General features: G+C 57.8%; 1 protein-coding gene across 1 annotated transcript in view; it reads right to left on the bottom strand.

The window, feature by feature from the left end:
* Window positions 1-2,236: 2,236 nt before the first annotated feature.
* The window catches only part of CTSB (cathepsin B), a 31,163-nt gene continuing 10,304 nt past the window's right edge, over window positions 2,237-23,095 (bottom strand). The window contains exons 3-11 of the mRNA XM_089776985.1: window positions 17,066-17,215; window positions 15,714-15,799; window positions 14,084-14,198; window positions 13,350-13,468; window positions 7,745-7,830; window positions 6,314-6,460; window positions 5,441-5,557; window positions 3,492-3,620; window positions 2,237-2,465 (exon numbers count right to left, since the gene is read on the bottom strand). Of these exons, the coding sequence (XP_089633111.1) occupies window positions 2,368-2,465; window positions 3,492-3,620; window positions 5,441-5,557; window positions 6,314-6,460; window positions 7,745-7,830; window positions 13,350-13,468; window positions 14,084-14,198; window positions 15,714-15,799; window positions 17,066-17,191 (1,023 nt within the window). The 5' untranslated portion in view covers window positions 17,192-17,215 and the 3' untranslated portion in view covers window positions 2,237-2,367. The remainder of the gene's footprint in view (window positions 2,466-3,491; window positions 3,621-5,440; window positions 5,558-6,313; window positions 6,461-7,744; window positions 7,831-13,349; window positions 13,469-14,083; window positions 14,199-15,713; window positions 15,800-17,065; window positions 17,216-23,095) is intronic.

Raw genomic sequence — 23,095 nt, 5'->3', positions numbered from 1 at the left:
CCCGGCCCAGTCGTTCAAGCTGTGGAGGCGCCTGGCTCTGTACCAGATGCCACTGCCTCCTGCTGAAGTGTGTGACTACAGTAGCAGAGACAGGCACAGATGAGCCAGAGCTTACAGCAGGAGGCTGGGGTGTCCACCTAGCTGCTTCACACAGCGCACAACCTGTGGAACTCCTTGCCAGAGGAGGTTGTGAAGACTGGGCCTTTAACAGGGTTCAAAAAAAGAACTCAGTTCATGCTGGTGAGGTCCATCCAGGGCTATTGGCCAGGCTGAGCAGGAAGGGTGGCCCTAGCCTCAGTGTATCAGGGGCTGGGCAGGGGTGACATGATTCCCTGTGCTGTTCTCTCCAGGACGTTGGGGTGGATGGACCTTTCGTTGGACCTAGTCTTCTGGTTCAGTTCTGGGCTGGCCGCTCCCTGGAAGCTCTGGGGCAGGGTGGCTGAGAGGGCGTGAGAAGGGGAAGGAGGCTGTTCTGAAACCCCCAGCACCAGCCCTGGTTGAGCAAGCTGCTGAGCCAGGGCTGCCAGAAATCAAGGGCAGGCCGGCTGGGCTGACTGCAGGGGGGGGGGGGGGATGCTGAGGGGAGTGGATAAGGGAAGAGCCCAAAGCTGCTGCCCCACCTCAGTGCCGGGGCATTTGGGTTCCCTTCCCCCAGTGGCCTGAGCGCCCGGCCGGCCCAAGCACACAAGCCCAGAACACGGGCCAGGGCCAGTGAGATGGGGGAGGGGTGTGGTGGTCAGAGCAGGGGTCTGGGACCCAGGCCCAGCGCTGAAACAGCTGGGGGGCTGGGGCCGAGCTCTCTGCCGGCCCCCAGCCCCCAGTGGAGGCATTGCCCCCCCCCCTCGCACACGGCCTGGGCTGAAGCCGAGGGGCTCGCTCACCTCTGCCCCTGCAGTGCGGGGGGGGGGGGGAGGTAGTGCGCGACTCCCCAGGGCTCTGGCCAGCCCGTGTGGCCAGTGCTCGCTACAGCCACGGGGCCACAGGAACCTTCCGGCCTGGGTGAGGGGCCCGAGCGGCCAGGTGGAAACACTCGGCCCTTTGGGCCTGGGCTGCACCTCCTGCCTCCCGGTCCAGGCCCTGGGAGAAATCTTATCGGCACCACCCTTCCTACCAGCCACACTGGAGCCCTGGTGGGAGGGGGGAGCGCCACAGAAGCAGGGGGGGTCTCCTACTCCCAGCTGATTCTGGGCACATGGGATCCCTCCACCAAAGAAAACCGGCCCTGGGCTTTCCCCAAGGCGGGTACCGGCCCTGGGCTCTCCCCGAGGCGGGTACCGGCCCTGGGCTCTCCCCGAGGCGGGTACCGGCCCTGGGCTCTCCCCGAGGCGGGTACCGGCCCAGTCGGCCTCCTTCCCACCCCTCCCCAAACTGCAACAGTTGCAGGAGCACCCTCCCCTCTTCAGAAACACCACACCCACCCTGGCTGCGTCTAGACTGGCACGTTTTTGCGGAAAAGCTTGCCAGCTGTCTCCACTGGCCGCTTGAATTTGCGCAAGAGCACTGACGATCTCGTGAAGATTGTGTGTTCTTGCGGAAATACTGTGCTGCTCCCGTTCGGGCAAAAGCCCTCTTGCTCAAATGCTTTTGCACAAGCGGCAGCGCTCCCCCCCCCCCCCCCCCCCCTCGGCCCAGCTGTACGAGGCTCCGAGCCGAGTTTCCTAACCAGAGCGGCAGAGCCGAGAGAGGAAAAGCTGCTATGGCCCAGCCCACGGCAGTAGGGGCTGTTGAAGACGCCCCCCCCAACCCCGTCAGGAGACGAGGTTCACCCATCAGCTTCAGCCTGAGTTCAGCCGTGCCAGGCCCCCCCTGCCAGGCAGGGCTGTGCATGTGTGCCCCCTTCCCCCCCCGGGAAGCCAGGCATCTGGGCTGAGGGCAGCCACTGCGCTCACCTGTGTCACTTCAAGATGGAAGGGAGACCCCAGTGGCCAGCGCGTCCTGCCACCGAGCTAGCACCGGCCGTTGGGCCTAGGCTGGGGTGTTTCAACAATGGAGTGATGGCTTGCCCCAGGCCGCGGCAGCAGGGGGCCTGGAACCCGGCTGGTAAGAGCCAGGGTCCCTCCATCCCTTCCCCCCCCGCACTATAGGGAACAAGCCCCCTACCACCAGTTCCTGGAGAAGGGAGCCCGTGGCAGGGGGAGGGGAGGGAAGGGCCCCCCAAGTTGGCTTGGGAGTGGCGATCCAGTAGAGACAGCCGCTCGCACGTGGCTCCCGCCGCATCTTCATCCCCACCACACGATTAAAACGAGAGAAAAGGCTTTAATAAGTGGTTTCCTCAGTCCCCAGTGGGAGGCCCTGGGGCCGGCCAGCTCCTGGCTAAATCAGAGGCATGATTATGTGGTGTGAGCTCAGCTGCCCCCAGCCCCGGGGTTAGATCCTCTTCCAGTACAGTTCTGTTTTGGGGACGCCCGCCACGATCTCCGACTCGATCCCGCAGTGGTCCTGCCCTCGCAGGATTTTAAAGAAGCCTGAGGAGGTTGGAAAGAGACAGTCACGCCTGGCCCGGGAAAGAGCCGAAAGGCTCCCTCAGCGTTCCCTCCGATCCCTTTCCTAGCCCTGCGTAGGTTGGTTTTCCCCCAACCCTGGGTGGAATAAAAACATGCGCCGAGGCAGGTGTGAATGTGCACCACCTTAACACACCAGCAGGGGGTGCTCTGACTCAGCCGGGTGGCTTTGCAATCTCTCCTGAGCAGCAGCACAGCTTAGCGCTAACGTCCCCGGGGGCCTTTCTTACTTTCCAGCCTGGCATCACCCCTCCCGCCCCCGGTTCTAGCCCCCGGCTCGCCTCTGGCTTGCGCCACCCCCTGGCAGCATCTGTGGAAACACAGGGCAGGCCAGGTGAGGTTTGAGGGCCGGTAGGAGCTGCCGTCCCCTCCCCGCCACCGGCCTGAGCTCTGTCAGAGGAGCTAAAGCCAGGCCTCCTGGGCCACGTGCCGAGCCAGGAACGGAACCCCGCTCTCTGGGCCCCCTGCCCGGTGCCCCAGCCCCTCCCCAGTGCAGCTCCCTCTGCCCTCTGGTGTCCTCAATCCAGGGCCCGAAGGCGGCGGAAGCTACTTCCATCTCCCTGGTCCGAAGGGATGGGGCAGCTCAGGCCAGAAGCTCCCCAGCACCCAAGGGACTTGACTTCCCAGGACTCGCACATGCCGCTGGCTGGGTCCCCCTGGAACCTCTTCCTCCTCCTCTTTCGGGGGGAACGGAGGCAGAAACCCCGTTTCAAAGGGGTCTCGAGGACAGACACGAGATGCTCTGCCACCCTGGGGTGTCTGGAGAGCCCTGCAGGGGACACCCCATCACCCATGTCCTCCCCCAGACGGAGTGCCCAGGGCACAAGCTCATGGACGGTGTCGGGCTTGGCTACCCGCTCAGCTGGCTAGGGGCGGGCGGCCCTGCTACACAAGGAGGCCAGCTGGAGGCCTGCTTCTCAGGTCAAGGACGGGGAGATCAACCCAGGTGGCGGGACATCAAGTCCTCCGCAGCCCGTCCCGGCAGCTTACCGCTGTCCCCCCAGTCCGTGTTCCAGGAGTTGGCCGCCAGCCAGTAGGGAGTGCCGTTCTCCACGCCCCAGCCGAGGATCCGGATCGCATGGCCGCCCACCTCGGCGCCGGAGACGTGCTGGTAAACACCTGCCGGGGCGAGGCAACGCCAGGGGAGGCGTCAGACACCCAGGCCGGTCCGGGGCCCCAGGTTCGGACGCCACCGGGGGACTTAGGAACGCATGAAAACGACGCCCGTTCCCCTGCAAGGCCTGAGGGCGGCGGCACCGCAAGGGGGGAAGGAGGCGCGGGGGGAGGGGGGGTGGAGTTGAGCTTACAAAATCAGCGTCTTCATAACACACCCGACGTGCGCGACCCTCCCCCCAGCAGGGACCCGAGCTGCCTTCCCTGGGATGGCCCGACACACCGGGGGTGGGCAAGAGGGGCTCCGGGGGCTGAATCCGGCCCGTCAAGCGGGTGGATCTGGTCCGCGGAGGCCTTGCTGCTCCCCTGCCCCCGGGTCAATTAGGGCCTGGGGGAGCGCGAAGCCCCCTTTGCCCTGCCAGGAGCACATGGCACCGCTCACAGGGCGGGGGGGAGCGGAGGAGGCATCCCGTGCTGCCCAGGCCCCATTTGGCCTAAGGGCTGGGGAGCGCTCGAAATCTCCCACGCCAGGGGCATGGGAAACATGGGGGGGGCGGGGGCGGGGCAAAGGCACTCCCTCACCGCCAGACCAATCGTCGTCTGGGGGTGGGGACCTGGAAGTATCTTGGCCCCGCCCCTTCCGCTTGAGGCCCCGCCCCTTCCGCTTGAGGCCCCGCCCCTTCAAAAACTTCCCAAAATAAATAAATAAAATTGCCCGCCCCCGCGACACACGAAGCCCCAAGGCCGTTCTGGCGGTCTCTGCACACCCCACAGCTGAGCGCCAAAGCAAGCAGCCGCCATTTTCCAGCCCTGCTCGCAGGGGGCCGAGGAAGAGGGGTGTGAACGGGGAGGAAAGGTCGCCCTTTTGAAGGTGCTGACCCGTTGGTATGGGGTGCCCGGCTTAAGCCTGGTTTCCTGAGGCACGAAGCGCCCACAACTCCCCGAGGGAGCAGCAGACGCTGGGGCTGAAAGCCTCGGGAAGCCGTGCCCGTGTTCGGCGTTCCAAAAAAAATATCAAAGGCTCCCCGTCAAAATGGGGTTGTGAACCCCTGCCTGAGATTTCCCCAATACGAGGCATTGGAAAAAGGTTCAGAAAAAGGCAACAATTGTTAGGGGTTTGGAACGGTGCCCTACGAAGAGATTAAAAAGTCGGGGACTTTTCAGCTTAGAAAAGAGGAGAACTAAGGGGGGGGGGGGGGCGAATAGGACAGAGGTCCTATAAAATCATGACAGGTGTGGAGAAAGTGAATAAGGAAAAGTTATTTACTTGTTCCCATAACCTAAGGACTAGGGGTCACCAAATAAAATTCATAGGTAGCAGGTTTAAAGCAAACAAAAGCAAGTTTTTCTTCATGCAGAGCACAGTTAACTTGCGGAACTCCTTGCCAGAGGAGGTTGTGCAGACCAGGATTTCAACAGAGTTCAAGAAAGAGCCAGATAGCCATTGATGGACCTAACCTCCATGAATTTATTAGCCAGGATGGGTCGGAATGGTGTCCCTAGCCTCTGTCAGGGGCTGGAAATGGGCGATAGGGGAGGGATTAACTTGATGATTCCCTGTTCTGTTCCCTCCCTCTGGGGCCCCTGGCATTGGCCACTGTGGGCAGACAGGACCCTGGGCTGGAGGGACCTTGGGTCTGACCCCGACCAGATGTTCATGATAATCTTCCAAGATGAGGGCCAGGCATGTACCCAAACAGCATCTGCCTTGGGGGATGTGGCGCATTACGTTTGCCCATGACCAGCCTGAAACGTCCTCATAACCCCACCTGGAGAACTTCCCCCCCAACTCCTTGCCCCTCCGGGCACGTCCCTGCCACGCTTACCGGACTTGTACATGAGGAAGTCCTCGTAGACGGAGAACGCGCCCTCCACCGGGCCGTTCTTGTAGATCTCGGCCATTATCTCCTTCTCGCTGCGGGGGACGTTGTACGAGGTGGCGCCTGCAGGGCAGAAGCAGACACGGCTCAGCCGAAGCGAGGGGAACCTGCGTCGCCCCGGGGGGAGCAGCTGTGGATAGCTGCCAGCCTATTCCCAGGGAGCGCGTCTGCGACAGCAGCAAAAGGCGCGTCCGGTCCCCCTCGGTCCCCGTTTGCCAGGGCAGTGACAGACGCACTTTGAGAGGTGGGACCTTTGGCTTCTTCCAGAGGCGCAATGAGACCGAGCCGCCTGCGAGGCCGAAAGCGGCCAGCACAAGAGAGCAGCGCGTGCCTCAGTTTCACCATCTAGCTGAGCCCCAGTGCTCATGGAGGGTGTTGGAGGGACTTCCCCTGGGGGGTCACGCTGGCAGGCAGGACGCTGACCTCCGTGGACGAGAAACAAGCCCCGTGTGCTTTTAAGCCAGCAGGGGAAGGGGGACTGGAGTCAAGCGCTCCTTGGGAACGGGGCAACTCCCGGAGCCGGCGCCCGCCCTGCTGGGTTGTTTGCCTGCGCAGCGCCATGGGGCAGGGCTGGGTCCCGGGCTGGGTACTGGAGCACGGCACCCGGGTGCTGTCAACGTGAGGGGATGCCAGAGGGAGACCCGGCTGCCGAGGGACGTTCCACCTCGGCACAGGAAGGAGGGTGGGTCTGACGCACCCCTTCCTTGAGGGGATCCATGGGAGGCTCCCCCCCGCCCGCCCCGAGTACCTCAGGCCCTGGAACTCCGAAAGCCCCCCGCGAGCCCACAGCCCTGGGTCCCGCACGCGCCTTCCTCTTACCAAAGTGCTTGTCAGTCTCGTAGGACGGGGAGTAGCCTGCTTCACAGTGCTGGTCGCACTTGGGGGTGTCCCCTTGCTCCCCAGTGCACGGGGGCCGGGACCCGTTGACGTGGTGCTCGCACGGAGGGATGGAATACGGTCTGCAGCCTGCGGGGTGAGACAGACGGTCAAAGGGCTCCTCCACCTGCCAATCTCTTTCAAACAGGCTTCTCCCCTACAGTCCCCTGCCCACACCCCATCACTACACAGCCCTTTGCCCCAGGGCTGTGCTCTCGAGTCCCTCAGCGCGAAGCGACGCGCCGGTATCTTTCGCCGTCGGCCTGGAATGGCCCCCTCTGCAGAGAGCTGTCAGGCCGTTCACTCTGAAACCTAATGATGAGCCAGGTCCCACCAACATTTCCATCCACCAGCAGGGGGCGCAATAGCCAGCCAATGCACTTATGCCACATTCTCCCTCATGCTTCCCTGAAGCCAAGTGCCCCAAACCCAGCTACCAGCACGTCCACCCCCCCCAAGTCTCGCTGGGCTGTCCATAGGGGAGGCCACAGCAAACTTGGAACAATGCTTCGCACGTGTTTTCAGAATGCAGGGAGACTGGACGCTGCTGCAGAACCCAGGGCCCTGCGAAGGGGGGACCACAGGACTGCGCCATCACGCTCCAGAAGCCTCCCGGTGAGCGGGACGGGACGGACTCACGCCCGCTGGCCGGAGCAACCGGCAGAGAAACGGCCGCGCGAGCCAGGTCTCTGGACGGGCCTGGTGCCCCGACGTGCCTCTGCCAGGGCCGTGCGTCACTACCCGCCGGTCCCCAGGGGAGCACTGGCTGCTCTGCAGTGACGAGCGCAGCGCGCGGTAAGGACGTTTGGCGTGCGCAGATACGCGGTGAACATTTGCGGGAGGTTGAGGCAGCAGCCGTAGGGCTCCCCCAAAGCGCAGGGTCTGGGCTGGCCACCCCGAACACTCCTATGGCCAGGCCAGCTCTGGGGCTGACGCATGTGGGGAGAGACGGCCTTCCCAGACCCGTCTCACAAACACGACCCTAGAGTTGCCCCTCCAAGGCCTGCCCACCGTTGGGGCCAGCCGAGGGAGAACGCCGGGAGGTCCCTCGAGGGCAGGAGAGCCCCCTGGACCCGGACGGCCCCCCCAGGCCCAGGCAGGACAGACACCCGGCGTGAGACCCAGTTTGTACGCTCTGTCCCAGCGGCTGCTCCGCCCATGGCCCCTTCAGGCACCTGGGCTGCCCCCGACGGGCTGCGGGGCAAGCCAGGCTCAGGCCAGGACCCACCTACGGGCGGGCAAACGATGGGATGTTACCTCAGGAAAGGAGCCGGCACAAGGCCTCCCGCAGGCCTCGGGGTGAGGGGGTTCAGAGCAGAGACGGGCTCCACCACGCAGGCAGCCCTGTGACCGTGGCCCCCCTGGCGGACTTACCCACGTGGGAGTCATAGAGGCCGCCAGACACCAGGCCTTTCTCGGTCCAGAACCGCCACGCGCCGCTGGGATAGCCGCCGTTACACCTGCAAGAGCCACAGGCGCCCGCCGGTCACAATCCTCCCACACAAGCCAGGTCACCTAGCAACACCGGCGCTCGCGCCCTCGAGAGCCAAGACGCTTCGTGCGTGTGGGCGTGCCTTGGGCACCGGCTCCCACATGCCGTCTGGAGACGCCAGGGGCTTGAGGGGGTTACTTGCAGCTGGGGGCTCCCCCCGATGTCTGTGCTTAAAGGAGGGCAGCAAAACGCAGCTCCTGTTTACAGAGGGGAAACTGAGGCACAGAAAGGGGAAGTGACTCACACCCCTGGTCTCAGAGCTGAAAGCAGGTCTCAAGCCCCCAGGAAGTTCTCTGGCCATAGGCTGCCCTGCCTCCTCGCCGGCCACCTGCAGCTGCTGCCTGTGTGGCCTTTTCCTCTTCCTCAGGTGCGCCGCAAGCCAAGTGCTGCACCAAGGGAAGGCCAAGAGATACTAGGCCATGCAGCAGGCAGGGACTGCAGGGAACCCAGGAGTCCTGCCTCCCTAGCTCCTGGTCTAACAGGCAGGGACGGCTTGGTGCTGAGGGGAGACAGGGAAATTCATTACCCCACGGGTGCTGTGAGACCCTGGTCCTGCCGACCCCCACCCCATGCTTAGCTCAACCACTGCAGCCCAGGGGAGGGTGAAGACCTGTTTATAATATGGAGAGATAACTGTCTCAGAGCTAGAAGGGACCTCGAGAGGTCATCGAGTCCAGTCCCCTGCCCTCACGGCAGGACCAAGCACCATCCCTGACAGATTTTCCCCAGATCCTGAAATGACCCCCTCAGGAATTGAACTCACAACCCTGGGTTTAGCAGGCTAGTGCTCAAACCACTCAGCTATCCCTCCCCCCCTTACTTGTGAGTAAAGGCCTTACACGTGAGCCCCTTCTCGGGCAGGGTCTCCACGCCGGCCGCTGAAGGGACGCGCCGCCCCGGCCGGAGGGATTTCGCATTTCTGCCAACGGTCCCGTTTGGAGACGGGTCACTGGCCAGCATGGCTGGACCCAACACGGACGCTTCCACTCCTAAACGAAGAGCCGGAACGCATCCCACTTCGGCCACAGCTCCGGCGCAGGGAGCCGGCAAGTCCAGCCCAGGGATGTCACAGTGTAGCTGTTTAAAACGGGTAACCAAGCGGTTACCCGAATGGCTACAGGCAGCTCAGGTCCGGCTCCCAGGGAGCCGCCTACCGTCCTCATCATACTGTGTACATAGTTGGGATTACGTTTTCCTATGTGCTTCACTTTACATAGATCAACATTCAATTTCATTGGCCATGTTCTTGCCCAGTTACTTAGTCTGCTGAGATCTTTTTGAAGCTCTTCACAATCTGCTTGGGTCTTAACGAGCGTGAGCAATTTGGTGTCATCTGCAAATTTTGCCACCTCCTTGTTGATCCCTTTCTCTAGATCATTTATGAATAAGTTGAATAGGATGGGTCCCAGGACTGACCCTTGGGGGACCCCACTAGTTACCTCTCTCCACTCGGAAAACTGACCAGTGATTCCTACCCTTTGTTTCCTGTCTTTTAACCGGTTACCAGTCCATGAAAGGACCTTCCCTCTTATCCCATGACAACTTACTTTGGTGAGGACCTTGTCGAAGGCTTTCTAGAAATCTAAGTACACTACATCCACTGGATCCCCCTTGTCCACATGTTTGTTGACCCTCTCAAAGAACTCTTGCAGATTAGTAAGGCAGGATTTCCCTTTTCAGAAACCATGTTGACTTTCCTCCAACAAATTATATTCATCCATGTCTCTGACAATTTTATTCTTTACTATAGTTTCAACTAATTTGCCCGGTACTGACATTAGATTTACTGGTCTGTAATTGCCAGGATCGCCTCTAGAGCCCTTTTTAAATACTGGCGTCACATTAGCTATCTTCCAGTCATTAGGTACAAAAGCCGATTTAAAGGCTACGTTACAAACCACAGTTAATAGTTTCGCAATTTCCCATTTGAGGGCTCCTTTAGCATCTCGATCATCCAAGGGCCCCATTGGTTGTTTAGCCAGCTTCCTGCTTCTGATGTACTTAAACATTTTGCTATTACTTTTTGAGTTTTTGGCTAGCTGCTCTTCAAGCTCCTTTTTGGTTTTTCTTATTATAGTTTTACACAATTTGACAAAGTTTATGCTCCTTTCTATTTTCCTCACTAGGATTTGACTTCCACTTTTTAAAAGATGTCTTTTTATCTCACTGCTTCTTTTACTTGATTGTTAAGCCACGATGGCACCTTTTTGGTTCTCTTACTGTGTTTTTTAATTTGGGGTATACATTTAAGTTGGGCCTCTATTATGGTGTCTTTGAAAAGTTTCCATGCATCTTGCAGAGATTTTACTTTTGTCACTTATCAGAGGGGTAGCCGTGTTAGTCTGGATCTGCAAAAGCGACAAGGAGTCCTGTGGCACCTTATAGACTAACAGATGTATTGGAGCATAAGCTTTCGTGGGAAAAGACCCACTTCGTCAGATGCATGTAGTGGAAATTTCCAGAGGCAGGTAACTTGAAGACAAGCCCAAGAAAGAAACCAACAGAACACCACTGGTCATCTCCTCAGCTAAAACCTCTCCAACGCATCATCAGTGATCTACAACCCATCCCGGACAATGATCCCTCACTTTCACAGGCCTTGGGAGGCAGGCCAGTCCTTGCCCACAGACAACCCGCCAACCTGAAGCAAATTCTCACCAGCAACTACACACCGCACCACAGTAACTAACTCAGGAACCAATCCCTGCAACAAACCTCGGTGCCAACTCTGCCCTCATATCTACACCAGCGACACCATCACAGGACCTAACCAGATTAGCCACAACATCACTGGCTCATTCACGCGCACATCTACCAATGTAATATACGCCATCATGTGCCAGCAATGACCCTCTGCTATATACGTCGGCCAAACTGGACAGTCCCTACGTAAAAGAATCAATGGACACAAATCAGCTATTAGGAATGGCAACATACAAAACCCTGTAGGGGAACACTTCAATCTCCCTGGACACACAGTAGCAGATTTAAAAGTAGCCATCCTGCAGCAAAAAAAAACTTCAAGACCAGACTTCAAAGAGAAACTGCTGAGCTACAGTTCATCTGCAAATTTGATACCATCCGTTTAGGATTAAACAAAGACTGCGAATGGCTAGTGTGACGGCACGTTGGGGTTCCCCAGACTCCTGCAGCCCCGGAATGGCACGAACCGACTTCACCAGGGTGGTTTATTGCTTCTCCACCATACAGCACAGCACAGATGTAATCTGGTTACAGGAACTGGGGCTAAGAGGCCTCAGTGCCCCCCTTGAGATAGGGGAATCCCAGCCCCCTCCCCAGTTCCTTCTCCCCTGCTTTCCAGCCAGGAACTAACTCCCTCTCCTCCAGCCCTGCCCCCCAGCCAGGGCAGCATTCCACCTCCCTTTGTTTCTCCCCATGGGAGGTTGGCTGGTTCAACCGGTTTGGAGTCACCTTTGCATAATGAGGTTTTCCCTGCTGGGTCTTGCTCCAGACAGCAGAGGTCACCACCGCCCAGCAAGTACCCCCACTACGTCACAGCTAGCCACTTACAAAAGCAGTTTCTCCTCTCTTGGTGTTCACACCTCCACATCAGCTGCTAGAAGTGGGCCTCGCCCTCCTTGACTGAATTAACCTCGTTATCTCTAGCCTGATTGTGGCCGGCATATTTATAGCTGCCTCTGGAAATTTCCACTGCATGCATCTGACGAAGTGGGTCTTTGCCCTCAAAAGCTTATGCTCCAATAGATCTGTTAGTCTATAAGATGCCACAGGACTCCTTGTCGCTTTTAAATTTGTCACTGTACCTTTTAACTTCTGTTTAACTTCCTCATTTTTGTGTAGTTCCCCTTTCTGCAATTAAATGCCAGTGTTGGGCTGCTGAGGGGTTTTTCCCACCACAGGGATGTTAAATTTTATCACATCATGGCCACTATTTCCAAGCAGGCCAGTTATAGTCACCTCCTGACCCAGATCCTGTGCTCCACTTAGGACTAAATCAAGAACTGCTTCTGCCTTGGGGGTTCCAGAACCAGCTGCTCCACGAAGCAGTCATTTAATGTCTCAAGAAATTTTATCTCTGCATCCCGTCCTGAGGTGACAGGTACCCAGTCAATACGGGGACAGTTGAAATCCCCTATTGTTTTTATTATTGTGGAGTTTTTTAATTTGATAGTCTCTCTAATCTCCCTTCGCATTTCATAGTCACTATCACGGTCCTGATCAGGTGGTCGATAATAGATCCCTACAGTTATATTCTTATTATTGGAGCATGGAATTACTATCCAATGGGCTTAAACTGCAGCAAGGGAGGTTTAGGTTGGACATTAGGAAAAAGTTCCTAACTGTCAGGGTGGTGAAACACTGGAATAAATTGCCCAGGGAGGTTGTGGAATCCCCATCTCTGGAGATATTTAAGAGCAGGTTAGATAAATGTCTGTCAGGGATGGTCTAGACAGTATTTGGTCCTGCCATGAGGGCAGGGGACTGGACTCGATGACCTCTCGAGGTCCCTTCCAGTCCTAGTGTTCTATGATTCTATCCATAGAGATTCTATGGAACATTTTGGCTCATTTAAGATTTTTACTTCATCTGATTCTACATTTTCTTTCACGTATAGTGCCACTCTCCCACCAGCATGACCTGCTATGTCCTTCCGATGTATTTTGTACCTGGGTAGGACTGTCCCCCATTGATTGTCCTCATTCCACCAAGTCTCTGTGATGCCTTTTGTATCAATATCCTCCTTTAAAACTAGGCACTCCAGTTCACCCATTTTCCTATTTAGACTTCTAGCACTGGCATATAAGCACTTCAATAATTTGTCACGATTGATCTGCCATTCCCTGATGTGTTAGACCCTTTCGTTTGATTCTCATTTGATCGGACCCATACTCCCATCACCTCCGCCTGACTAGAACTTAGAGCATCTCTATTCATAGACCCTCCCCCAAGAGATGCCTGTCCAATCCATGCGCTTCTCCGCACCAGTTGGCTTTCCCCCAGTCCTTAGTTTCAAAACTGCTCTGTGACCTTTTTAAATGTGACGTGTCAGCAGTCTGGCTCCATTTTGATGTAGGTGGAGCCCATCCTTTTTGTATAGGTGTTCCCTATCCCAAAAGTTTCCCCAGTTCCTAATAGGCTGCAGAGGGTCTGAACTCCCCGGTGTGCCTGCTTCCGTGTCCGCGTCTTAGCGTCCAGGGGTCTGTGCCGCTCAAAGACACAGCGGGTACCAAAAACTGAAACTGAACTGGGAGAAGCCAGACATTTCCGCAGTGGGGGGTTTGAGATCTTTAAATCGCGGGGAGCGTAAACCCAGCAGGGCTGTGTCCTGGGTTTGCCCTCTGCCCCTCGTGGGCCACCCAGGGAACGCCGCTACGGAGCGGAGGTCTCCCTTTCCCGGCCTGGGGGCCACGCCGAGTGGTGACGTTTATCGATCCCAGGCTGGAGAGTCCAGGGAGGTCCATGCAGGGCGTGGTTTGTGGCGCGCACCACGCTGGAGCTGCTCACCCCATCCCACATTCGAAGCCACAGCAAGACAGCAGATCTTCCGCCGAGATTTCCACGTTCATCTTGCCGTTGGTGTGCACGCAGACTCGGTCCGAAATGGCCTCCACGGCCCCGAAGGCCTACAACAAACAAGCCCCCCGAGGGGGGAGAGCGTCACGCACCCTCCCGGAGGAGGGGAGGGGCCCGCGTGTTTGCTGCCAAGGAGACACGCAATTGGACCAGGCACTTGGGGAATTTGTTCCCACTGTGGGACTTGCTAGCTGGGCCCCAGGGGCGCGTGGGCAAGGCTGAGCTAAGCAGGAAGGACGGACGTTTTTCCCAGTCTGCAAATTGAGCCCTCAGTGTCGAGAGCCAAGTGCAGGGGGCTGGGAAGTTTGCTACAGGTCGGACCTCCCTGGTCTGGCACCCTCAGGACCTGACCAGTCCCAGATGAAGGGAATTTGCCGGATCAGGGGAGGTCTCCTGCCACCAGTCCCCCAGCCCCGCTAACTCTCCCTGCTCTTTGGTCCAGGAATATCCAGGATCCGGACCAGAATGTCCTGGTGGAGGAGGTACGGTCTGTAGAACCAGCAGCAGGGCCGCGGGTCGCTGCGCCGGGCTGCCTAGCAGTGCACGTCTCCCTCCCGGAGTTTGGAGAGGCTAAAGCTTTGGATCTAGCTGGCTCTGGCAGCGCTGCCCTGGCGCAGCCGCAGCTCTGACTGCAGGCCCCCCCTCGGACAGCCCCCTCCTCTTACCCAGCAAGAGCCACAAGAGCCCTGGTCACGGATCTCGTTGATGGTTGGACAATTTGGCCACTGCTTCCGGGAGTCAAAGCTGTCCGGCAAGTTGAGGTCTCCAGCAAACTCCGCCCTGGGAGGGAAGACGACAGGTTACGGGGGGGGACTGCGGCCAGGTTCGCAAACTCAGCGCTCGCCAGCAAGCTCTTAAGCTGGAACACGTAGACAGCCGCTGATGAGGTGGGGCCAGGGCACAAGAGTCCCAGCGCAGGACGGGGCAGGCCACGGTACAGCAGAGCCCACCTAACTAGGATTGGGGCCACATGAAAGCAAACTCGGATACTCCCAAGCATAGGAAGGTGCCAGCCACATGTAGCAGCCACAAGTGAGGTCTCCCGCCTTGGGACTGGCGCACACACGGCGCGCTGGAAAGTAGGGATGTGAAAACCCGTTTCGTTGGTTAACGAGTTCAATATCCCGGGAAACGCGACGTGGAACTGATTAACCGATTAAGAGGGCAGCAGGTGGGGGGCCCTGCCAGCCCCGTGTGGGGAGCACCCCTCTCCCCGCAGCAGGCTGCTCCCAGGTCTGGGAACCGGTTCCTGTGCACATCCCTACTGGAAAGACGGTTCTACTGTCGTTTGAGACACAGATCAAGGCCTGAAGAGGCCACTCATCCGGCCTCCTGGAAACCCAAGGCTGGAAGACTCCACCACGGATTCCCGTATCCAGCCCATAAAGCTGGCTGGACGCTGGCTGTGTAAACACACGCAGGGGCGCGAAAGCCCCGGACTAGGCATCTGTTCTGGTTCCATTCCCTGCACGGCCCAACTCCCTGTAGGATGCTGGACGAGTTGCTTCACTTCAGTTCCCTTCCCGTACGATACAGGGACCCCGCTTCAGTTCCCTTCCCGTACGATACAGGGACCCGAGAGCTCAGAGCGCTGGAGACGGAGGCACAGAAGGATGAGGATTATGGAGGCTTGGACAGAGAAGGGAGGTTGTGGAATCTCCATCCCTGGAGATATTTCAGAGCAGGTTGGACAGACACCGGTCAGGGATGGTCTAGATGGTGCTTGGTCCTGCCGTGGGGGCAGGGGACTGGACTCGAGGACTCTCGAGGTCCCTTCCCATTCTAGTGTTCCAGGATTCTCAGCTGGCCCCCGCGATTCAACTTGGAATCTCTCCCAAACTGCCCAACGCTGGCACATCGCAAGCGACACGGGAGGTAGCTGGCAGCCCCCGGAACACAGGAAAGATAAGGGGAGCCCAGAGGTAAGGAGGCAGGGGGGAGCCTCCAGTGGCGTAGTGTACAAGCAACATGCCTCCGGAGCCAGAGGTTGAGGGCTCAAGCCCCGCCCGCCCTGGAGGCAGCCACCCCAGCTCACAGAGGGATGTAGCTGGCTCCCCTCCAAGGAAGTGCAGGGCAAGGTGGTGCTGACGGAGCAGGTGGCCAAGGGTTGAAGCCAGCAAGGCCTCTCCATGCTCTCGTGGGGGACCAGCTGGCCGTGGCCAGGAGGAAGAGGGCGACATGAAGCGCTGGAGCAGTTTCCAGCCCCAACGCCTCCCCTCCTGCCCCACAATTCATGCTCAGCCCCAAAGGAACAAGCCCCCCAGCGTGGGTCCCCCCCCCTTCCCCAGCACCCACCTGACTGGCAGCTTGGGCCCATGCAGGAAGGTGCCACACAGCTGCTTCACGTAACTCAAGTCGGCGTTGCGGAAATTGTGCCCAGCCTGGGGAGAGGAGACGGAACCTAAAAACCTGCCAAAAACCTGCCACGGCAGAGCATGTCCCCCAGCCAAGTGTCTGAAGGGCTCTTGCCAGTGAGGGAGGGGCTCAAACACCAACACAACACCCCCTGGTGCTACCCAGGGGCCTCTCCAGCCTGCAGGAGCACCGCACCGCACCACACGGCCTTCAGTGCATCTCAGCGCTCCCATGAAGAAGGGGCCTGTCACCCCCTCACCCTTTACAGACGGGAAACTGAGGCCCACTCCTGGGATCTGGGTTTTGTCTGCCACTGAGAAAAGCTCCAAATCCAAGTCGTAGGCTCACACATCACCCCTTACCGGAGTCACACGCTAGGGGCATGTCAGCAGTACAGTACAAGTTAGGGGTGTGACTCCCAGCTCCTGGTCACAGCAGACGCGCAGCTTGGCCACGCCCAGGATAAGCCTGCAACACCACCGGCAGACAGACAGACTGGCTACGTGCCTACACTGGGACTTTTCAGCTTGGGAAAGAGGAGGCTAAGGGGGGGGGTAGGAGAGAGTCTGTACAATGACGACTGGGGTGGAAAAAGTGAATAAGGAAAAGTTATTGACTTGTTCCCATAACGTAAGAACTAAGGGTCACCCAATGACATGAATAGGCAGCAGGTTTAAAACAGATGAAAGGAAGTTTTTCCTTCATGCAGGGCACAGTTAACTTGTGGAACTCCTTGCCAGAGGAGGTTGTGAAGACCAGGGCTTTATCAAGGTTTTAAAATTAGAGCTGGATACATTCATGGAGGTTAGGTCCATCAATGGTTATTAGCCAGGCTGGGTAGGACTGGTGTCCCTAGCCTCTGTTTGTCAGAAGCTGAGCATGGGTGAGAGGGGAGGGACCTTGGAAAGTGACTCCTTCTGGAGCACCTGGCACTGTGGGCAGACAGGACTCTGAGCTAGTTGGACCTTTGGTCTGACCCAGTCTGGCCGCTCGGATGTCCATTAACGTCTATACCCGTGCGACTCGCTGAGCTCACACGAGTACGTCCATGTGAGCTGGGAGTCGCCGCTAACGAAACCCACAGCCCCAGCTGGCAACCTCCCAGGCGGCAAATCTGACTCGACACGGCTCTCTGGGCTCTGCAAGGCGGTCCCCTAAGCCAGGGCTGGAACATGCTTGCACGCAGGGGCGGGCGGGCAGGATGGGTGTCATCCCCAGGGACAGGCACAGGGCCACTGCTTTCCGCCTGCCACCAGCACGGCGCATGCAAAGAGCAAAGCGTCGCGACTCACCTGCCACGTAGTGTTCAGCTTGTTGATGTAGTTGACCAAGTCGGGCGAGAGGGGAGCGAAGTGGGGGACGCTGCGGGCGCTCGCGAGGGCCACCAGGACACACAGGGCAGCGACGGACGGCCACATCTTGGCCAGGGAGCAGGACCCCACCTGGAAAGAGAGCCGCACGTCAGCCACGCCCGGCATCTGCCTGGGCGCACCGCTCACGCCTCCCCAACGGCGTTCTTCCTGGCAAGGACGCGGAGGGACAGGCGCCAGGCACCGGTCGGCCAAGCCGGCCACGCGGTTAGAACGCGCATCCCAAGAGAGCAGAAAAGGATGTTGCAGGTAGAGGCCCCGTGCTGCTGTGTTAAGACTCACAGCGTCTCCCCGGCCACGCAGAGATGCCCAAACCTGCGCTCAGGTCGGGGGCAGGGAGCCAAGCAATTTGCCGGTTCTCTGGGACGCACAAGGATCAGCGTGAACGCAGCGGCCTCCTCTTTTCACGAGAAGAGAGGCAACAGGACTGCCCCAAATCCGGACGCCAACCCAGACGGGCAGCCCCATGCTCGATGGCGCATCGGTTCGCCGGTGCTGTACCCTCTGAACCAGGGCCCCAGCACGGCACCCTGGGCTGCTGGCGATGGCCTCTGAGGTCCGATTTTGTGTCATGACAGCCCTGCCCACACTTGGGAATTTCAGCAGCAGCAGGAAACCGTGGCTGAAATCCCCTAGCACAGGCAGGGCTTAAAAAAGCCTTTTCGTAAGAGACGGAGAGGCAACCTCTGGGTGCCTTAGGAAGATCCCAGCTACGGAAATCCCAGTATCAGAGGGGTAGCCGTGTCAGTCTGGATCTGCAAAAGTGGCAAGGAGTCCTGTGGCACGCATCTGAGGAAGTGGGTCTTTGCCCATGAAAGCTTATGCTCCAACACATCCGTTAGTCTATACGGTGCCACAGGACTCCTCGTCGCTTTTGGAAATCCCATTGTTTACCAGACTCCCTCTCTCAAAACAAACACACAAACACACACTTTAATTAGCCACATTATTCTTTGCCTCCAGTACAGTGCGGCGGGGCACTGGTGAACTGTCCCCTGTTCCACCCCAGAGGTAGCTGCAGCGACGCTGGCTTGGCCTTTTTGGTACCTCGCAAGGAACACACAATGCTGCGCCTAATTCCAGGGCACAGTCCAGGCAAGGAATCTCATGCCTGTACCTGCACGCCCTGGCCAGACAGACTGAAAACTGCAGCAGAGACGCACCCGTAGACAGGCAGCCACCCGCGGCCGGCTGACTTGGACTCAGTCCAGGAGGCTGTTTACCGGTTGTGCAGACATCTGGGATCAGATTGCTGCTCGGCTGGCCTCTCCCACCTCAAGGGGCCCTAAACCCCAGGCTCCAGTCCAAACAGCTGCACTGCAATTCAACAGCCCCTTAGCTGCAGGCTTTTAACGATGGTGTAGACACACCCTCGACGCTGCTGCAATTGATGTTCCGGAGTTCGATTGAGCGAGTCTAGTCAAGGCCTGCTAAATCCAACTCAGAGGGCACCCCTGTCGGGGGACTGGCCGGTGCTCCTGCTTGTACAAGGAGTAATTAACGTAGCTGGAGTTGCGCATCTTGATTTGATCTTCCCTTTTATGCAGGCCTGGGGTCAGCGGCCTGCCCAGCAGCGTTAGAGGTGCCGAGGCATCCTTTCCACAGACGCTGTTCTAGTGAAGGGCATTCCCAGAGCATCGATTTCCGCCTCCCACATAAGACTAAGTTCCCAGACACTTGCCAACAGAGGCATCCTACTTTCTGCTGAAGACGGACGGGAGCCAGCGCAGTGGGCAGCTGGGTGATCTTTACGGCTAACGTTACTCCGGCCCTTGCTGGAGTTTACACATACTTTTCTTGGGGGCGGGGGGAGAAAGAGGTGTTAAGAACTCCCCTGGAAGAGAAGTTTGACTTAGTCAACGTTCTCACCCTCCAGTCTAACCCTCTTCCAGCATTGCCAGGGAAACGAGGTGTCTAAGCGCCGTTTCAGAGAAGTCTGATGTTTCCGAGGCTGCCCCTAGATGACATTCTTGTTTGCGGTTTTCAGTCACGTTTTTTCTGTACAGCAAACATCTTTCTCCCCGCACCCTTTCTGCCTACACACAGAGGGGAAACTGACTAACATGGAGGAAGGGTGTGGGTGGAGGGACAGTGAAACTGACGTACACTGTCAAATACAAAAATGATAGCAACAGACAGAATAGTCTGTTTTCCTCTCCCCCCTTGTAGCTCTCAGGCGCTTGGGAATGACTTGCGGGGACCCGGCAGACACTGGTGGGACTTTTCAGCTGAGAACACCCCCTTCATTGGGGTTGGAATAGTGGAGTCGATTAACTGATAAGCAAAAGCTTATAGGTTAATGCTTAAACGACACGTCCCTTCCCCACCCTTTGCCAGTAGTAACCGATAAGAATTCGAGTAACCGATAAGAATTCATAAGATTAATCAACTATTGAATTAACCGATATTCAACATCCCTGCCCTTCATTACACACCGTTAACGGGATTAAACAAGAGGCTAGTCTGTACGAATCTTACCCAGTGCCCAGAAAGGAGCCAGCGGTATTATGGAGCAATCCTCATCCTTCCCTTTTAGATTATACCACAAGGGAGAGGAAACGCAGCGATTCGAAACCCACCGCCGCTCCCGGTAGCCACTGAAGATGCAACATTCACTTCCCTCCATCCTCTGTCCCCCTCCCTCCTCCCAAAACCCACCTTATACAAAAAGGATCGAGACCTTGAGCGTGGGGGATACTTTGACCAAATCTTTGAGATTATGTATGTGTGATCTGGTGCTGCGCCGTGCAATGAGCCTCTATTAATGTTGCACCAAGGTCACACAGCTACACCGAGTTCCTGGAGAGCTAGCTGCTAACTATTGAGATTTTCAGCCGTTACCTAATTACCCGCTTTTTAAAATCTTTAACGCCAGCTGCCTCCTCCAACCTCCACTTGCAGCCTGCATACGGCGGCCCTTGTCTAACCACAGGAGGAATTCAAAGCGGGACGGAAGCGGTAAGGCTCAACAAAATGTTAGGTCTTTGAAGAGTCGACACCAGTATAGTGACACAATATGGCGGCGAACTTCCTATGCAGAAGAAAAATGCTGCTTTAAACCATCATAAATGGAACAAGCCCAGAAACAATTTTCTTCCCTTGACCAAAAACCCTTCCCTTTTTTTTTTAAAGTAGTTCTACTTTCACACTGCACTGTATCGGATTTGCTTTTTCGGTCTGCGCTGCTGCCTGAGTGCATACTGTCCGCTCTACACGAGGCCTGTGGCCGACGGATCAGTGTGCAATGCTTGTGTTCGTAACTCTGAGGTTCTATTCTTTGCTACCCCTTCTCTGGCGAGTGATGCTGAATACAACAGCGAGCTACACAGGGCTCATTTCTACCCACCTCCGCTCACCCTCGTGAAGCACCAAGGGAGCTGCCTCATATGCCAGATCTGCTGTTAATCGATAAGCATTTCAACGTATTCATTTTAGCAGAAACTTTCAGCAAGCCTGCAATGCTGTCATTAGGTTTCAGAGTGAACATGCACTGAGCCTTAATATACACATATTCAGCTTATTATCCTGTGACTCAAGTAGCCATATAGGTCAGTGGAAAGTGAGCCTCTCACTAGCAAGTCATTTTATACTTGCTCACCACTAACGTAAGAGGCTAGGCCACATGGGGTAACAGTGAATCACAACCCGATGGCTTTCTTCAGTCACAAGGGCTAAAATCTGAAGCCAAATATCAAATTCTGCTGAATCTTAGCTTCTACGATGGGTCACAAACACATGCAGAAGGCTGCTCCAACCTGGGAAGCGATTCACAGTTTTCCTGGATGGCAGGGTTTGGCCAGGCCAGTATGTGCCATGTAGGCTAGCAGACATTGTCTGGACTAAGGATGTAAAGGACTACTTGACTACTCGTTCCCCGCTGCCCCGATGAGATAGAGGCAGTGAGGCAGAAGAAGAGGGGGGTACTTAAAAGCGGCAGCGCCGCACAGATCTTGGGATCAGATCCCAGGCTCCATACTGCACTGCCGCTTTGAAATGCCACGCAGAGCCCAGGATCAGCTGGGGACTCTGGGCTCTGCGCGGCATTTCGAAGCAGCAGCGCCGCTTGGAGCCCGGGTTCAGCTGGCTCCGTGCCAGCTTTGAAACATACGAGAGCCCCCAGCTTCCCCCTGGCCCAGGGCTCCATGCGGAAATTCCATCCGCGACTCGACTAGCCAACGAACCGCTATGTAACGTCCCTGGCTCGGACGCGGTGGGATGTCGCGCCATTCTACAGAAGCGCTGCCGGAACAAGCCAACTCTTGCTGAATTCTTAGCTGAAAGAGACTCCGTCTGAGAGCCAGACTGTCCAAGGGCACCCACTGTGCATGCAGCCTGGGCTAGCGTTTCGAGAGCTCCTCTCCCACTCCAGGCCCTGATCGCATTACTGAACGCGCCGAGCGCAGAGCTCTTTGGAAGACGGGTCCTAGAGCCCGGAGCACGTCTGTTAGCTCAGAACGGGGGCGGGGACCTTTTTTGGGTGGGGGGCTGCTGACCCATGGAGGTTTAAAAGTCAGTTGGCCGCACACCACGTCGCTGACATGGCCCAACTGAGAAGCAGACAGACACTCCCCACATTCCCCTTGCACACCAGAGCCTGGAGGGGCCTGGGCGGGGGCCCAGAAATGAGGGGTTCAGTGTGCGGGAGGTTGCAGGAGAGGCCTGGGGTTCAGAGGGCCGGTGCTGGAGGGAGATGGGGGGGGGCATATCTGGGTGGGAGGGACGTACTTGGATCCATGTCCCCTGATGCTCCCAGGCACCGCCCCCTGCTGCTCCTCTTGGCCATGATTACGGCCAATGGGAGCGGCGAGGGAAAAGCCTCCAGAGCTGGGGGGGGGCGCGCACAGAACCATTTCCATCCCCCGCCTGGCAGAGCCCGGATGTTGGATCCAGCCCCAGGCTTGCCTGACTCCTGCCCGTGAGGCTCAGGGCCCCCCAGGCGGGAGCTGGCACTCCAACCCTGCAGGGGATCACAGGAGGTGCACAGGGCTGGACCCTTCTGCAGAGGGGGGAAGCCCTGAGCATCAGAGGCCAGATCTGAGCAACCTGGGGGCTGGATGCAGCCCCTGGGCCTTAGATTCACCCCCCCCCCCCGAACTAAAACTTGGTTCTAATCTAATATTCCCGCTGCTGTCTGAGCGGGTAACTGACCGGCTGCAGCGAGAGGAGGGCAGTGCTGTGCCCTCGGCAAGAGGGTCAGGAGACGCGCCTGGCCCGCGTCCGGCACTTCCGATCTCAACGCTCTCTGGAAACGGTGGGATTGTGTTCTCAGGCGGCGGGGCAGGGAACGGGAACGCTGCCGCGTTTCAGGCCTCGCAGCCAGCACTGTACAGATTCTGCAACCTGAGACACCGAGACCTCTCCACTGAGCCAGAACCAAACACAGGCTCTCCGCGCTTCACCGCCGGCCTTCGCCAGAGCGCCGGGCAGGCTCCAACCCCCCCGACACGTCCGTTACTCGTTCGGCGAAGCCGTCAAGGGCTTCCCACGGCCGGCTAGGCGAGTAAGAGGCAGCCCGAGTGTCTCGGAGCGAGGAGACGCTGCTGCTGCGGCGAAGTTGCACACAAGAATCCAGGAGCTGAACGTTGGCCAAGGGGGCGACAAACGGAGCCTTCCCCGCCCGCTCCCACCAGGCTAGCTGGGGGCACAAGGGTTCCCCAGAGGTTTTAACCGTGCTCAAGGGGAGAGGCAGGAGATAGCTAAGCATCCATTTCTGTGCTCTATTCCCCCCACCCCTCATCAAGCTGGGCACGGCTGGATGACGTGCACGGTGGGCCCCGGGCAGCTCACTGCAGGGAGTTACCAGATTCAGCTGGCTTCTGCCCATGTCACCCCCCGCCCCATACGAAAAAAATCCTACATCCCAAGTCCGTCCATCACCAAGTTGGTGATGGGTGACCTGGGGGGAGGCCAGGCTTGAGACCTCGACCTGTGGCTCCCGAGGCGGGTACCTTG

This window comes from Pelodiscus sinensis, chromosome 3 (assembly GCF_052426305.1).
Source record: "Pelodiscus sinensis isolate ZL-2025 chromosome 3, ASM5242630v1, whole genome shotgun sequence".
Classification (NCBI taxonomy): Eukaryota; Metazoa; Chordata; order Testudines; family Trionychidae; genus Pelodiscus; species Pelodiscus sinensis.
The sequence above is the reverse complement of the archived record's forward strand: the minus strand, read 5'-3'. Positions and strand labels throughout refer to the sequence as shown.